The 15,527-nt window shown below is 45.5% G+C and overlaps 2 protein-coding genes across 2 annotated transcripts in view; one reads left to right on the top strand and one right to left on the bottom strand.

Annotated features, from left to right (window-relative positions):
• The window catches only part of LOC144699285 (hematopoietic prostaglandin D synthase-like), a 593,140-nt gene that overhangs the window by 243,818 nt on the left and 333,795 nt on the right, over positions 1 to 15,527 (bottom strand). The gene's annotated exons all lie outside the window — the stretch shown is intronic.
• The window catches only part of LOC144688824 (PDZ and LIM domain protein 5-like), a 162,947-nt gene that overhangs the window by 122,552 nt on the left and 24,868 nt on the right, over positions 1 to 15,527 (top strand). Inside the window, exon 4 of the mRNA XM_078555802.1 lies at positions 15,139 to 15,181. Within this exon, the coding sequence (XP_078411928.1) occupies positions 15,139 to 15,181 (43 nt within the window). The remainder of the gene's footprint in view (positions 1 to 15,138; positions 15,182 to 15,527) is intronic.

Here is a 15,527-nt window from a genome sequence, read left to right as displayed (position 1 = left end):
TTCTCAATGCTTACTTCAGATGGCAGATCAAAGCTGTTTACAGAATGGTTTTCATAGGATGGCCCAATGGTGTCCTGTCCACAATGTTCTCACCCGTGTCATGTCTCTTTTGTACGGACATGAACGGAACGGTTAGAAATGGAACCAGCTCATTTAAGTCTAGAGCTTGGCCTGGTCCTGAGGGCATGTGTCAGCTTAGAGTTCCACGGCATCATTCTCGCATCTGTCGGAAAGAATCTTGAGCACAGAACTTAGGCTGACGCTTGAGTGTAGCATTGCACAGTCGGAGGCATGGTCTTTTGGGTGAGGCGGTAAACCAAGGCTTCATCTGCCCCCTTGGGTGGAGATAAATTATCCCATAACTGCAATCAAAGAACAGGGCTGATCTCCCACCACCCTGGCCAACATTCATCCCTCAACTGACATCACCTCTTTCAAAATAAAGTGATAATTTGGTCATTTTTCTCGTTGCTGTTTGTGGGACCTTGCTGTGCACAAATGTGCCTGCCCCATTTCCCCACATTAGAACAGAGACTGTGTCTCAAAAATACTTCATTGGACGCAGCACTCTTCGAGATGTCCTGAGGCTTTGAAAGGCGCTACATGAATGCAGATTCTTCTGTCCTCTCGGTGGAGTTTAATTGACTTTGGGACGGAATTCCAGACTTTTTTTTGAGATTCAACGACCCAGGGACCTTAGAATTCATTAGTCTCAGAGTTAAGAGCGAGTGGTGAGATTGACCACCCTGATTATTGCTCCTGTTCATTAATCATCTGGATCCATTCTGGCTGCCTTCATTTTTGTGGTTACGTAGTTAATGAGTAATCTGCAGGTCAGCCAGAGTACTGATAATAAGTTCAAATGTTGGTAATGGTTGAAAAATGACTACCACAGTCGCAAGAGTTTGCACAGAGAGGTTGTTTTTCACTAACTTGCCAATGAAAATAGATTCCTCTGCGACTGGCCCTTCCTGACATTTACAGACCCGAAGTCTTTTTCCCATCATTATTGTTGTTATTCCAATGCTGTAACACAATCCCTGAATCTAGACAAGTTGCCTTGAGTGTCATTCCTGTCACTTGTAATCTCAATTTGAAGTAGAAATAATCGGACAGCTCTACCACAGGGATGATGGGCCAAATGGCCTCCTTCAGTAATACAAAAGCAAAATATTGCAGATGCTGGAGATCTGAATTAAAAACAAAGCGCTGGAAAAACTCAGCAGGTGTGGCAGCATCTGCGGAGAAACGGAGTCCAATGTGCCTCTTGTTCAGAATCGACGAGAGGTAGGAATGTGATGCACTCTTTCCAGGTGAAGCAGCGATTTACTTGTACTCCTTTCAACGTAGCACACTGTATTCGCTGCTCACAATGGGGTCTCCTCCACACCGAGGAGACCAAACATAGGCTGGGTGACCGCTTTGCAGAACACCTTTGCTCAGTCCACAAGTATGACTCCACCCTTCATGTCGCTTGCCATTTCAATTCACTGTTTTGCTCTCGTGCTCACATTTCTGTCCTTGGCCTGCTATAGTGTTCCAGCACAGCCCAATCCAAGCTAGAGGGACAGCAACTCACCTTCCGATTAGGCACTCTACAGCCTTCTTGACTTGACATTGTGTTCAACAACTTCAGACCATGGACTCTGCCCTCCATTTTATATTTTCTCTCTTCCCCCGCCCCCACCCCAAGTGCCTTTCTGTATCTTGTTCTGATGTTTTGCCTTCAGACAGTGCTGACCTTTATTGTGCTATTAGCACCTACTCTGGGCCAATGTTTTGTGCCTTTATCACTATCATTACCACTCCCTCTGTCTTGTGTTGCCTGGCATCTTTGTCATTTAATCTGCCCAGCTCTCTAACCTATCCCCGGCCTTCTCTTTTGCTCCACCTGCTCCTCCCCCCTCCTCTTTTTCAACAGCATAAAACCCTTCACATTCCAACCTGTCTTCGGGCTTGAAGCCCAACTGAAATTGGGCCTTGAGCCTTAAGGCCCCCCCAGTTGCTTAATTTTGGCCAAATTTCCCAATCCTGCATGCCTTCCTGTGCATTTGACCTGAAGCCTCTTGCTTCCCCAATAGCAGCCCTAAAGTAAGTCACGGGACTGGTGGGGGTAGCACCAACTGAGGGGTGGCTGGGCGGGAGTGGGGAGGGGGTGGTGGGCAGTGTGTGGTGAGGTTGAGGGGGTTTATTGGGGGGGAGAAGGAAAGATTACGAATACTGTCAAGGCATATGGAGAGAGGGGAGGGGTAAAGGCAGAGAGGAGCTCTTGCTCGATGGGCCGAATGGCCTGCTTCTGCTCCTACGTCTTATGGCTTCATGGTCTCTTGCTTCTGCTCGTGGCAACGACATTCGACTTCTTTATTAAAAAGCTAGCCGTTGGTTGGCAGATGTTGAAGGATCGGAAATTTGGTGGGCCGGGCACTAAATTCCTGCCCCGCTCATGACAGACCATTTACTGTAAGGAGTGGGGGGTGCGTCACATAGACGTTAGGCGACTCATTGGCGTATGCGAGAGACATAATGACTATGTTAGGTGCCCGACAGGGAAACCCTGAAACATGCTCAGCCCAATTTTGGATTGGGCAGCATTCTGGGCTGATGGGGCACAGGACGTCAGCACCAGAAATTGGGTCCTCTTGCATCTGCTTTATTTCCTGGAAAGTGAGCATAATGCACCCATTCGACTGCATTGAATGTAGAAAGAGAGAATTGCATCTATATAGCGCTTTTCATGACCTCGGGATATCATAAAGCGTTTATAGGTGGAGCAGTTTAGGTAGTGGATCCACAGGAACACTAGAAATAGGGGCAGGAGTAGACTATATGGCCCTGTGATCTTGCTCCAACATTCAATATGATCGTGGCTGATTTTGGCCATTTTCTGGCCTGCTTCCCATATCCCTTAATTCCCTGAGAGACCAAAAATCTCTCTCTCCCAGCCTTGAATGTATTCAACGATGGAGCGTCCACAAACCCTCTGGGGTAGAGAACTTCAAAGATTCACAATCCTTTCGAGTGAAGTCACTTCTCCTCACCTCAGCCCTGAATGATTCAGAGCTTAGGGCCCAGGCAGCTCGAGGCTAAAAGCGGAGCGGTGAAAACTGGGGAACATACAAGAGGCCAGAATCGTGGGAATTCAGAATGGTGTAGAACTGGACAACATTACAGCGTTAGGGTGGGTTGAGGCTACGGGGAGGTTTAAAAAGAGGGGTGAAAATTCTAAAATCGAGCCGAGTTGCTTTACCTGGAGCCAGTGTAGATTTAGCAAGCCCAGTAGCTGATGGGTGAAAGGCACCCATTGCGAGTTAGGACCTTGGTAGTGCAGTTGTGGGTGAGCTCGCACTGGTGGAGGGTGCGAGATGCAGGCCAACCAAGGAAGCACTGGAATTTTTGAGTGTACGTCCAAAGCACTGTTATGCGTGCATTATTGTTTGACTCCCATGAACAGCAGGACTCTGAAATGGCAACAAAAATGAAGAGGATGTGACCAATCTACATCAATCACCAGAAAAATATTTTCATCTTTGCATCCTCCCTCCCTCCCTCCTTCCTGTCCATTCCAATGACTGGCTTGTCATGCATACGTTTCCTTTCCCTTATAAGGCAGCATAAGAGCCTCAGAGTGTGCTGCCACATTGGTAATCCTTAAACGAGACCAGATTGCTGCTTCAGTTTGATTTAAGGATGGCAATGTACTGCCCAAGTGGTTCCCTCATTACTGAATATTTCTCCTCCGTATCCTCTTCTGTACAGCAAAGGAAAGGCTAGTTAAGGGAGCAGATTTAATTGAGTTGGGATGCTGATCTTTACATTGATTCAGATTCTAAATTGACAGCCGTAACATTATAATCCGACAGAGGAACTTAAATTGGTGAGAATTAAGCTGAAAAGTAGGAAGGTTAATAGGCTGTACTTTTATCACTGGAACGATTAATTTGAAAGAAATTTGACCTGTTAGTGCACGTTCCAATCCTGTGTGGGTGATGGCCTTTTGAATTCGGTGTCTTTTCTCCTGGGAACACTGGGATAGGCATAATGAATCCGAAGAAAGCTGCCATTTTGAAAGATATCCAAAATGAGCATGTGTCTTAATTCCAGATGTGCTCCTGCTATTATAAATAATAATGATATAAGCAGAAAATGCTGGAAAAACTCAGCAAGTCTGGCAGCATCTGTGGAGAGAGAAACAGAGTTAATGTTTTGAGTCCAATGTGACTCTTCTTCAGCCAAATGGGCTCGAATTGTTAACTCTTTCTCGCCCCACAGATGCTGCCAGACCTGCTTTTCTAGCATTTCCTGTTTTTAATTTCAGATTTCCAGCATCGACTAGTGTTTTGCTTTTAGCTTTGCTCCTTGCTCCTGCTGCTGTTTTGTAGCAGGCTTTAGTAAATTCGAATGACACTTGTTTCAGACCAGAGGAGGTGTTGGAATTAAATTTCATACCAACTTAAAGATGGGAACTGGCCAATTACAGAAGACGGTAAAGGAAGAACGGATTTGCATTTATACAGTCCCTTTCTTGATATCTGAACCTCAAAGTGTTTTACAACCACTGGAGTATTTTTTTGAAGCCTAGTCACTGTTTTATTGTAGGAAATGTGGCAGCTCACAAGCTGTGATGAGGTAATGACAAGATACTATCTACTGCATTCGCCGCTCCCAATGCGGTCTCCTCTACATTGGAGAGCCCAAACGCAGACTGGGTGACCGCTTTGCGGAACACCTTTGGTCTGTCCGCAAGCATGACCCAGACCTCCCTGTCGCTTGCTATTTCAACACTCCACCCTGCTGTCATGCCCACATGTCCATCCTTGGCCTGCTGCAATGTTCCAGTGAAGCTCAACGCAAACTGGAGGAACAGCACCTCATCTTCCGACTAGGCACTTTACAGCCTTCCGGGCTTTATATTGAGTTCAACAATTTTAGATCATGAACTCTCTCCTCCATCCCCACCCCCTTTCCGATCCCCCTTTTTCTAGTTATTTATATTTTTCTCTTCCCACCTATTTTTAAATGTATTCCCATCCATTGTTTCATCTCCGCCTTTTAGCCTATTTCGACCCCACCCCACCCCACCCCACCCGAGCTACCTGTCACTTGCTCGTCCTGCTTTCTACCCTTATTGTCACCATTAGCACATTTCTTAGCTAATATCACCACCGTCAACACCCCTTTGTCCTTTTGTCTTTGACATCTTTGGCAATCTCTTCTTTGCCTCCACCTATCACTGGCCCTCTATCCAGCTCTACCTGTCCGACCCCCCCCTCAAACAGCTTATGTTTCACCTCATTTCCATTTTTCCTTAGTTCTGCTGAAGAGTCATACAGACTCTAAACGTTAACTGTATTCCTGTCTGTTAGACCTGCTGAGTATTTCCAGCTATTTTTTATTTTTGTAAAGACAAGATAAAAGTGCTTTTGGTGGTTTTGGAACATTGCCCAGGACATCCAGGGGACCTCCCCAACTTTTCGAAATGCTGCCATGGGATTACCTGGCCAGGACAGCAGATTTCCTTCCCTAAAGGACATTAGTGAACCAGATGGGTTTTTTCGACAATCGGCAATGGTTTCATGGTCACCATTAGACTTTTTAATTCCAGAATATCATTGAATTCAAATTCCACCAGCTGCCATGGCGGGATTCGAACCCGGGTCCCCAGAGCATTACCCTGGGTCTCTGGAACACTAGTCCGGTGACAATACCACTATGCCGCCATCTCCCCACCTGAGAGAGCAGACCGGGCTTTGTTTTATTGCCTCAATGTGAAAGAGGTCGCGCTCTCTGTACCGTGTTGAAGTGCCAGACTAAATGGTTATGCTGAAGTGGGACTTAAACCCACAACCTTCTGACTCGGTTGTGGGAGTGCTACCCATTGAGCCACAGCTGACCAGGGCAAGTTTGCTTGGGACAGTGGCCCACAATACTTGCTGCAGTTCTAAGTAGGACAGTTGCTACTGAAAGGGGAGGGGAGAGCCTGTCAGCCTCGAGGTATCTGCCGGGTTGGAGGCAATCTTGCAATGTAGGTTACTGCAGAATTAAGTCAACCTACTTTCCTGGCAGTTCCATTAATTAGCCAGAATATGCTGACATCCTCCTTAAAAACCACAGTTAATGCACTTGACCCGACTGTAATCGTCTAGCAGCTACTGTATGGTCAGGCTTTTTTTTTCCCTTTAGCCTAAATTGGAATTAACGAGCACAGATTCTGTATGACCACCAAAGGAGGAATTTATTGCTTTTGGATTACAAACTCTTTCCACAGGGATCAGACGAGACTGAAACAAATGGGAATGTTAATCACCGCCCTCGTATCCCTCTCTTATCTAATAACATTTCCTGAGAACGCGACGGGGCACTGATGCAGTACAGTTATTTTATTTTTTTTCCCTGCTATGGTTCCCTTGTGGTACCTGAAACTGGTGAATATTTTCGGCAAGCTTGCACCCATTCCGAACACCTAAATGCTAAACCTAAAATGCCTGATGTTCCTCTTGAGCTCTTTTTTTTATTGTCTGAGTATTGATGGACGGCGGTGACAGTGTGCCAGGTGATCGGTGTGGATCCTGTGCACTGGTGCCCTGTGTAGACTGAGAACCACCTGAGGCACAACAAAGTCTTAAGATAAAAACAAAATACTGCAGATGCTGGAAACCTGAAGTAAAAAACGGAAAATGCTGGAAAAAAACTCAGCAGGCCCGACAGCATCTGTGGAGAGAGGAACAGAGTTAACGTTTCGAGTCCGTTTGACTCTTCTTCGTACGGACTCGAAACGTTAACTCTGTTTCTCTCTCCACAGATGTTGTTGGACCTGCTGAGTTTTTCCAGCGTTTGCTGTTGTTATTAGAGCAAAGTCTTGTTTTTACACAGAGGGGGCTGAATTTTCACCTCGGTGTGCGGACACACACCTGACAAGCACTCGCGCGATATTTCAGCCAGCAGACGCGCACAGGAGTCGGCAGCACGCCAGCCAACGATTAAGAGGGCTGTTCAGCCCAATTAATAAACTTAATGAAATTGAATTTTTCACTGCCCGTCCAACCTTACGGCTGGCGGGCAGGCAGGTGGATAGGCCAAGCGGCCTGTGCATTTTTCTTGCAAAACTTCATCCGTGGACGGGGTGAGGTTTCGAAGAGTGATTAGCATCAATAGGAAGCCCGGGCTCATCGGATTTCTGGTTCCACCATCCTCACTAAGAGAAGTAAACTGCCATTGGTCAACTTGCTTTGTGATGTGTGGCATTGTGACCTAGAATAATGTAGCGTGGAGGTGTTTACAGAGCTGTTATTCAACCTTGGGACGACTCCACTAATCATCTTGGTGGTTTGAATTGGGTTTATCACTGGCAGAACCTTAATGTTGAGTGTTCAGTTATAATTGCTCCTCGCCCTTGAATTGTACTGCCCCCTGTACCTATTAGTCAATCATTTTTTATCCTTTTCAAGGGGTGTGGGCGACGTTGTCAAGGCCAGTATTTGTTTCCCATCCCTAATTGTCCTTAAGGATGGAAAGTAAGAGTTGAGACTATGTTTAATTAAGGAGTGCGCAGTTCATTCTGATGTGTGTGTGTGTGTGTGTGTGGGGCAGGATAATGTGAGAGAGGAAGGCAAAGGTGTGTTTTTATCTTTGGGTTTACTGGATAATGCAACGAAAGAGCTGCTGTGCATGTTAGCTCTTGTAACTGAGGCTGGGTCTCTACTTCATGTCTTGGCACCAGACTGTGTGTATAATAGGGGAAATGTTGTAAGAGAGGGTGTGGGTAGGTATGACAGAGAGAGAGAGAGGTGGGGAGAGGCGGGAATGGGTAGGTGTGATAGAGAAAAGGAGTATGTGATAGTGTGAGAGAGATTGAGAGTGAGCGCGTGGCTGTGAGAGAGAATGCGCGGGTGAGGGTGAGAGCAAAACTGCTTCACAACCATTGCCGAGTCTGTAGAAAGCTGCACATTTCACAGATGTCAGCAGTTTGGAGTGAAATCATCTGGACTGTAATTGTGGAAATGTGACTGCTGTTCCCCAAACCCCTTCCATTTTTGAAGACTGCTCCCAATGTTAGGGTGGCTTGGTTTGCCCCTGGTCACCCAGGCCTCCCTTTGAACAGAGGAGGAAATGGCCCCAGGGGCAGCGCAGGTTTGTTCCCACCATCACCCTGCTCCCACCATCACTACACAACGATGCCAGCTTGAACAAAAAGCTAATCTTAAGATTTTCTGAGAATTTGGACCTCGGCCACTGGCCTGGTTGCCAAGAGAAGCAGCAGTGGTGTTATTCTTGGGTTTAGCATTTTGGAACTCTATGGAGCAAAATTAACGTTTTAATAAGGCGTTGTTAGTATTAGAAAGAGAGCCACCAACAGAAAGATGGCACTTGTTCTTTGCAGCGGTTTCCTCAGGTAATACAGAGTCGAGGACAGGGTTTGTAGCGTCCCTCGGCACACGAGGAGGCAGTTCGGCCCATCGAGCCCGCGCCAGCCGTTTGTGGGAACCATCTGATTCATTCCGCACTCACTCACTGCTCTCCATTTGTCACCGTCCTGTGAATTTTTCCTTTGCAAATATTTACCCGGTCCCCTTTGAAAGTTACTATTGAGTCTGTTCGCATTGTCCTTTCAGGCAGCGCGTTCCACGTCGGAACGATGAACTATTCTTGTTGATTAGAATCCAGAAGGAATCAGAGTTCCCTTTAAATATAGAGTCGGAGCGCCAGGGAAAATAAATAACTTCTTTCAAATTATTTTCAGGGTTTTTTGTTTAAGGACCTGCATTTTTTTCAGGTATTTTAGCACCATGTTATGGCTGAATGTTGAGCATCCTTTTCGTGTTTGTATATTTATTTATATACGGACTTGGCCATACAGGGCGTAATTTCAAAAGTTTGCGGATGCCACAGAACTCCAAAATGGAGGAAAGGAGGAGAACAGTAGTAACAGGCGTCGGGAGGGCAGACACCATGCGGTGAAATGCACAGGCGCAGGGCAGGTGACCCAGAGGTCTGATTTTGGTCGGAAGAACGGGGAGATGCAATATGAACTGTACGGTACAGTTTTGAAATGGGCGCAGGAGCAGAGAGGCCTGGGCTGTATGTATGCAAATCTTTCTTTGTCAGCACAGTGTTGAGAAGGCTGTTGAGCAAGCTTATGGCAACCTTGGCTTCATTCGTAGAGGCATTGAGTACAAAAGCCGCAAAGTTATACTGACCTTTTGCAAAACGCTAGTTAGACCTCAACTGGTGCATTGCGTTCAAACCTGGGCACCACGCTTTACGGAGAATGTTAAAGCCTTGGAGGGGGGGTGCAGAGGGGATTTTCTCAAATGCTACCACAGATGACAGACTTCTTTTATGCGGAGAGACTGGAGAAGTTGGGATTGTTCTCCTTAGGGCAGAGAAGTCTAGGAGGATGTTTGATAAAGGCCCTTTAAAATCCTGAATGGTTTTGATAGACCAAATAAAGAAAGCAATGTTTCCAGTGACAGAAAAGTGAGTAACCAGATGGCACAGATTCATGATGGTTGTCAAAAGAAGCAGAGGCAACGTGAGAAAATAATTGTTTTTGCCTGGCGAGTTGTCATGACCTGGAATGCACTGCCTTAGAGAATTGTGAAAGCCGACTCAGTGGTAACTTTCACAAGAGACTTGGATAAATACTCGAAGAGAAAAAAATGCAGGTTTATGGGGAAAAGTGCAGGGGGATGGGGATGAATGAATAGCTCTTTCAAAGAGCTGGCACAGGCATGATGGGTTGAATGGCCTCCTTCTGTGTTGCATCATTCCATGATTCCCTCTAGTACTAATCCAGAAAGTTGGCTCCTAAGGCTGTGAAAAGACCTAGAATTGGAAAATAATGAATTCTGAGCACAGTTCCAAAGATTTAACGCACTGTAATTTGAAATCCTATGACACACAGTTTGTGATTTGTTAAAAGAATGCAGAGCATTTAAAAAAAAATGTTACACTCTCTCCAACAAAAGACTTGATGAAACTCAATGTGTTTGACCAAGTTTGTTGAAGGAATGTTTGAAATGTTTCCTGTGCCAGGCGAGAACCAAAAAACACACGCCAGGACTGTTACCACCTGAAAACATCTGGCTTTTCTGAAAGACGTGGAATTATATATGTGGTTTCTCTTATCTTATGATCTCTCAAACCTTTGCCAGGAGCATACCCCACTGTGGATGAAGAACTAGCTATCACAGCCATGTTTACTACAAGGCTAAGACAAATGTGAAGTGACTTGACATTTCCAGATATGTCAGCTTTCTCTTTTTGTTGAGTCTTTTTTCAACCACAGAAAAACCTTTTTTGGCACCTCCGCCGATTTTAAATCTGCGGTTGGTTGTCTCAAAGCTAGCATCAATTTTATTTGTTTAAGGGGAAACTAGATAAGCATCTGAAGGAGAAAGAAGTAGAAGGGTATGCTGAAAGGGTGAGGTGATGTCGGGTGGGAGGAGGCTCATTTACATCATTAACACCAGCATAGACCTGGTGGGACCAATGCCCTGTTCCTGTATGTATTAAAAAAAAAATCAGTGTAATTTTGTGTCATTTCCTGAGGTTTTGTAGCATCTTTTTAAAAACGAGAGGCTGGTTGATCTCTTCTGACGTAGAGCTGTTGTCTTTTTTCCTTCAACTAGTCTTTTCAACTCTCTTAAAGGTTGGGTGCGTAGCTGCAATCCCTAATATTGTTGCTCTATCACAAACAATTAAAGAGCCAGAGGATGGAAAAGGGGGCAGAATCATCAGAATGTTCAGTTGACACTGCAAGCGGTCTCTTGTGGTTAGAATCCTCAGGAGACCGTATGCTTTTTCTAAGCAGTTCCAGAATACACGCTTCCTTCCAAAACACACGCCTGTGCTTTTTCTTTCCTTAGGGTTCACGTGATGGGTTGTGAGGAGAGTATGGTTTTCTCCCCCTCCATGGCCTCACCTCTGTTTCCTGTCTTGGTAATCCCCTGCACCTACTCTCGGATCTCTACACTTTTCCTATTCTGGAATCCCTAATTCTCTTCACTCCACCATGGACAGCTGTGCCTGCTTCCACCCTGGTCCTAAGCTCTGGAATTTCCTCCCTACCTCACTTTTCCTCCTTTTGAAGATGCTTATTAAAAACCTTTGATGAAGCTTTTGATCGCCTGCCTCGCTCTCAAATTTTGTTTGATAATCGCTCCTTTGAAGCATCTTAGAACGTCAAAGATGCTATATAAATGCAAATATTAAGTTGTTTTTTTCCCTTGCCCATTGTCCAGCATTGGATTTGGTTGAAGAGAGCCTACGACATGTCTCATTCATCCAGTTATGAACCAGGATACAACTGTTTCCCAAAACCATCCTAGAGTTTAGAGGTTTTTTTTTGCTTCCTTTATCCTAGCTGAGAGTCTGTTGTACCTGTTGATCGATCTTTTCAAGGACCTTCTTCACATCAGTCCTGAACTTGCCTTGTTCCAGTTTGAACTTGAGTCCCATTGTCCTACAGTCCCGGCTTTAGTTCTGCTTCACTATCCTGTATCTCTTTTACGTGAGTCACCTCTCCCATGCCTTGTTCAAAGTTTCTCACGTCTTTTTTTTCAATACTCAAAATTCTTATGGTGGAGCTGAGCATTGTGGTTTTTGACTCTACCCCTTCTGGAGCTGGAATGTGTCCCATGTTCACATCTGGACCAAATATTCCAGATGTGGTTTGGCTAGAGCACCATATTAATTAAGCATCATTTTCCCTCAATTGTATTTACTGTTCTGGCCGTGTAGATCAAAATTCCGTTTCTTCTGTTTTCTGTTCCTTGATCGTCGGACATTTTGAGAACCAATTTTTTTTGGTTATTCATTCGTGCGATGTGGGCGTCACTGACTAGGTCAGCATTTGTTGCCCATCCCTAATTGCCCTTGTTCAGAGGGTATTTTACAAAGCCCTGGTTAGGCCATGCCTAGAGCAGCAAGCAGTTCTAGGCACAGCATCTTTAGAAGGATATATTTGCGTTAGACGGAGTGCAGGCTCCAAGGGTTAAGCTGCAAATAGAGATAGTACAAACTCGGGTTGTATTTCCTAGAATTTTAGAAGATTAAGGGGTGATTTGATTGAAGCTGTCAAGATATTAAGGGGCACAGTTAGGCTAAATTTAGAGAAACTATTCCACTAGCTGGGGAGCCTAAGACTAGGGGACATATTCAGGAACACAGAGCCAGACCTTTCAGGAGCGAATTTGGCAAACATTTCTTCCTGCAGGGGCTGCTAGAAGTTTGGAACACTCTTCCGCAAACAGCAATTGATGTTAATCTTGAATCTGAGATGGATAGATTTTGTCAGCCAAAGGTATTGAGGGACATGGGACAAAGGTGAGTAAATGGGGTTAGGCCGCAGATCAGTCATGATCTCATTGAATGATGGTGGAACAAACTCGAAGGGTTAAATGGCCGCCTCCTGTTCCTGTGTTCCTAGGAGCAGAGGCAGGCAATGTTGCTGAGGTAGAAGTAAGTTGTCTTGTTACCAGATACAGTGTAGGATTGGAAGCTGCATTACGGATTGAACTGGATTTCAGGAGTTCACACTATCTGGCTTAGCCTGAGCGAGTGGTCATGCAAAGGTTTGGACTGAGGAGCAAAGGAACAGAGATTTATGGCAACAGCCCAAACTGATGACGTCAACCTTCCCCGGGGTCCAGCTGATGGAGGTTGTGCCTCCTCTCCATGAGTCGTACATCTTAACCTTTGCATAAATGTGAATGAGCTGCCCAACAAAATTCCTTTGGATTTCAAACAGTTTAACTTGTCTGAGTGAAGAGCCAAAATGCCATTCAATGTCGGTTTACTGCATATTCTCTCGATGTTGCTGCTGAGAGAGCCCACAGACGCACTCTAGAGCAACGCGGGTTTCCTGTCCTTCACCTGTAAACAATCACAGCACAAAAGAAAAATGATTTCAATTTCGTAGGTGTGAAAGGGGACCATGATCGAGGCTTCCCTCTACAATTGCACCCAGATGCATCAGTAATTTGGACACACCAATTAATTACAAGGCTAAAATGGTGATGGTGTTTTGGACATGAGTGGGTTATCCGCGTAACTAAACTACACCCTAAGTGTAATCTATGACCTCTATCTGTCCGTCAAAACCATCATCCCAAAGGAATTTTCACCCACAAAAATGGCAACTCCCCCTGACTGAATATCCTCCAGTAGCACTTGTTTGATGTTGGTTGGGGGTGCGGGGCCTCAACATTGACTCATTCCTAACCATCAAGCCTGGTCACATTCTCTGCCCTATTAAGTGCAATTTTTCTGAGCGTTTTTAAAAAAAAAAATAAAAGCAAGTTAGCCTTGCTGAGACCTGGTTTGTATTTTGCCTTATTCTCTATAAATAAATTTTCACAGCAAAATGCACGTCGTGTTTACCAATGGGTAAGATTCCCAAAACGTACTGACACTGTGGGGTTAGAACTGAAGGAGCGGGACTAATTTGGATAGCTCTTTCAAAGAGCTGGCCCAGGCATGAGGGGCCGAATGGCCACTTGCTGTGCAGCAGAATTCTACATCGAATGGTAGTTAGACGTGTAATTTAGAGATATAGGCCAGCGCTTTCCATGTGTCGGGCAGGCTCGGCGCTACCTGTGCGGGGAGGGCGAGGGAGGAGGAGGGAGAGTCGGGTTCAGTGCATTGAGCAGGAAAGAGCGCTTCAACTTCCCTGTGGCTCGGCGCTGCCTCAGGGAGATTGAAGCGCTTTTTAAGAAAATAAATAAATACAATTAAAAATTGAATAAAACGTGAGCCCTCGTGTGACTGTGGTCACGTGAGACGGGACGTTTTTTTTTTATTTTTCAAAATAAGTTTTTATTTCATTCGCGAAAGCTTCGGGAAACCTCATCCCGCCCGTGGATGGAGGTTTCCCAAAAAAACGTAGAGGTCGCTCGGCCTTTTCGCCTGCCCGACAGCCGTGAGGTTGCGTGGGCCGCGTAAAATTCTGGTCGATTTACCTGGTTAACGGCCTTTAATAGGCCTATCGACTATCGGAGGCTGCGCAGCCGACTCCGACGCGTACCCGCTGAATGAAATATCGCGCGACTTCGCAGTGACGTCTGGACACACGCCCGACGTCGTCTAACGTTCCGGCGTGCCGGGGCGCACGCCCCACACGCCGAATGGAAAATTTTGCCCCCTGCGGACAGGCAACTGGAGAGCCTTAGTGGGGGAGGGGCTTAGGTTTATCTTAAATTTTTCATATAAAATCTAATTCACGAAAAATGGCATCACCATAGCTAAATTTGCAGAATATGATTTAATTTTTCCATTAAATCTACGTAGCTCCCAATTAAATGCACCTTTTGCTGTTCGCCCCAACACCCTGTGATTAACACACGTTGGCAAAAGCCTCCCAAAAAACAAACGTTTTAATTTTAAGAAGTTAACTATGATTGATCATTCTGGAATGCCCCAACGGATGAGGTACTGTCAGTCCAAAGTGTTGTCAGACCACAAATACTTGTCATTGTATGGAAAAAGCTTTTGTCCACAACAGCTGACGCTAACCAGTTTGCAGGCTCCAGTTCACTGTGGCTTTGAAACTCACCCACAAAGCGATGATATGAAGTAACGTAAACTTCTAGCTTGATCTCCTCGCCCTTCTCTTTGGTGGGGAAGTGCGCTTTCCTTGGCTGGCACTTCAACTTCTAATAAAAGTCTCATCGCAGAACTGCAAAGAACTGCAGGGCAGGTCTCCCCCCGGTGTCCTAGGCAACCTTTATTCCGCATGTAACCTCACCGGAACAGATTGGGCCAATGTCGGCGTTGTTGTTTGTGGGAGTTTGCTGTGTAAATTGGCTGTGCATGTCCCACAGGAAAAAGGCTGCGGAGCACTTTGGGACATCTTGAGGTCGTGAATGCTGCTGCAGAAATGCCGGTCATTTTTTAAAAAAATACCGTGATGGAGTTTGGAAATATCTCAAAAGTCGAGGAGCGGCAAAATTGGGACCTTATCTTGTCATCCGATCCTTTGTTTTTTTAATGGGGATGTTTGCAAAACAACTCAACCCCCGTTAGATAGACCCTAGACGCGGATTTATTACCGATTTTGAGTTTGCGAACATGGATTTTTGTCGTTGCCGTTCTTGTCGCTCGCCAGTAGCTCCTGACCGTGACTTCTCTTGTGTTTTTCAGGGCCTCTCCTGCTTCAAAACTGTCAGCAACAACCGTTCAAAAGGTAGGTGAAGCGGTGGCAGAGATCACCCAGGTCGTTAATGCCGGTGCCTGCATTCCATTATTACTAACAGCCAGTATTCATTCACGAAGAATGCACGCCTCAGGTTTGCCTTAACAGCAGCTCAAAGTCTTGTACCGTTCAGCACTGCAGTGAAGAATGGGAGGGAGTGTGCGAAAACAAGTCACTCTAATCGGGTTTGGAATGAGTCATTTTATGGAGCGTTTGGTACTGTAATAAAATAACTCCGTTTTTCACCCGAGCTAAGGTCGACGTTGTGTTCTTTACACATAAAATTAAATATAGTAAAAAAAGATGATATTTTTACTGATGGCAGCGAATATTGCTC

The sequence above is a fragment of the Cetorhinus maximus genome, chromosome 1, assembly GCF_964194155.1.
Source record: "Cetorhinus maximus chromosome 1, sCetMax3.hap1.1, whole genome shotgun sequence".
Lineage (NCBI taxonomy): Eukaryota > Metazoa > Chordata > Chondrichthyes > Lamniformes > Cetorhinidae > Cetorhinus > Cetorhinus maximus.
Note: the sequence above shows the minus strand (reverse complement) of the source record. Positions and strands in the feature narration are given on the sequence as shown.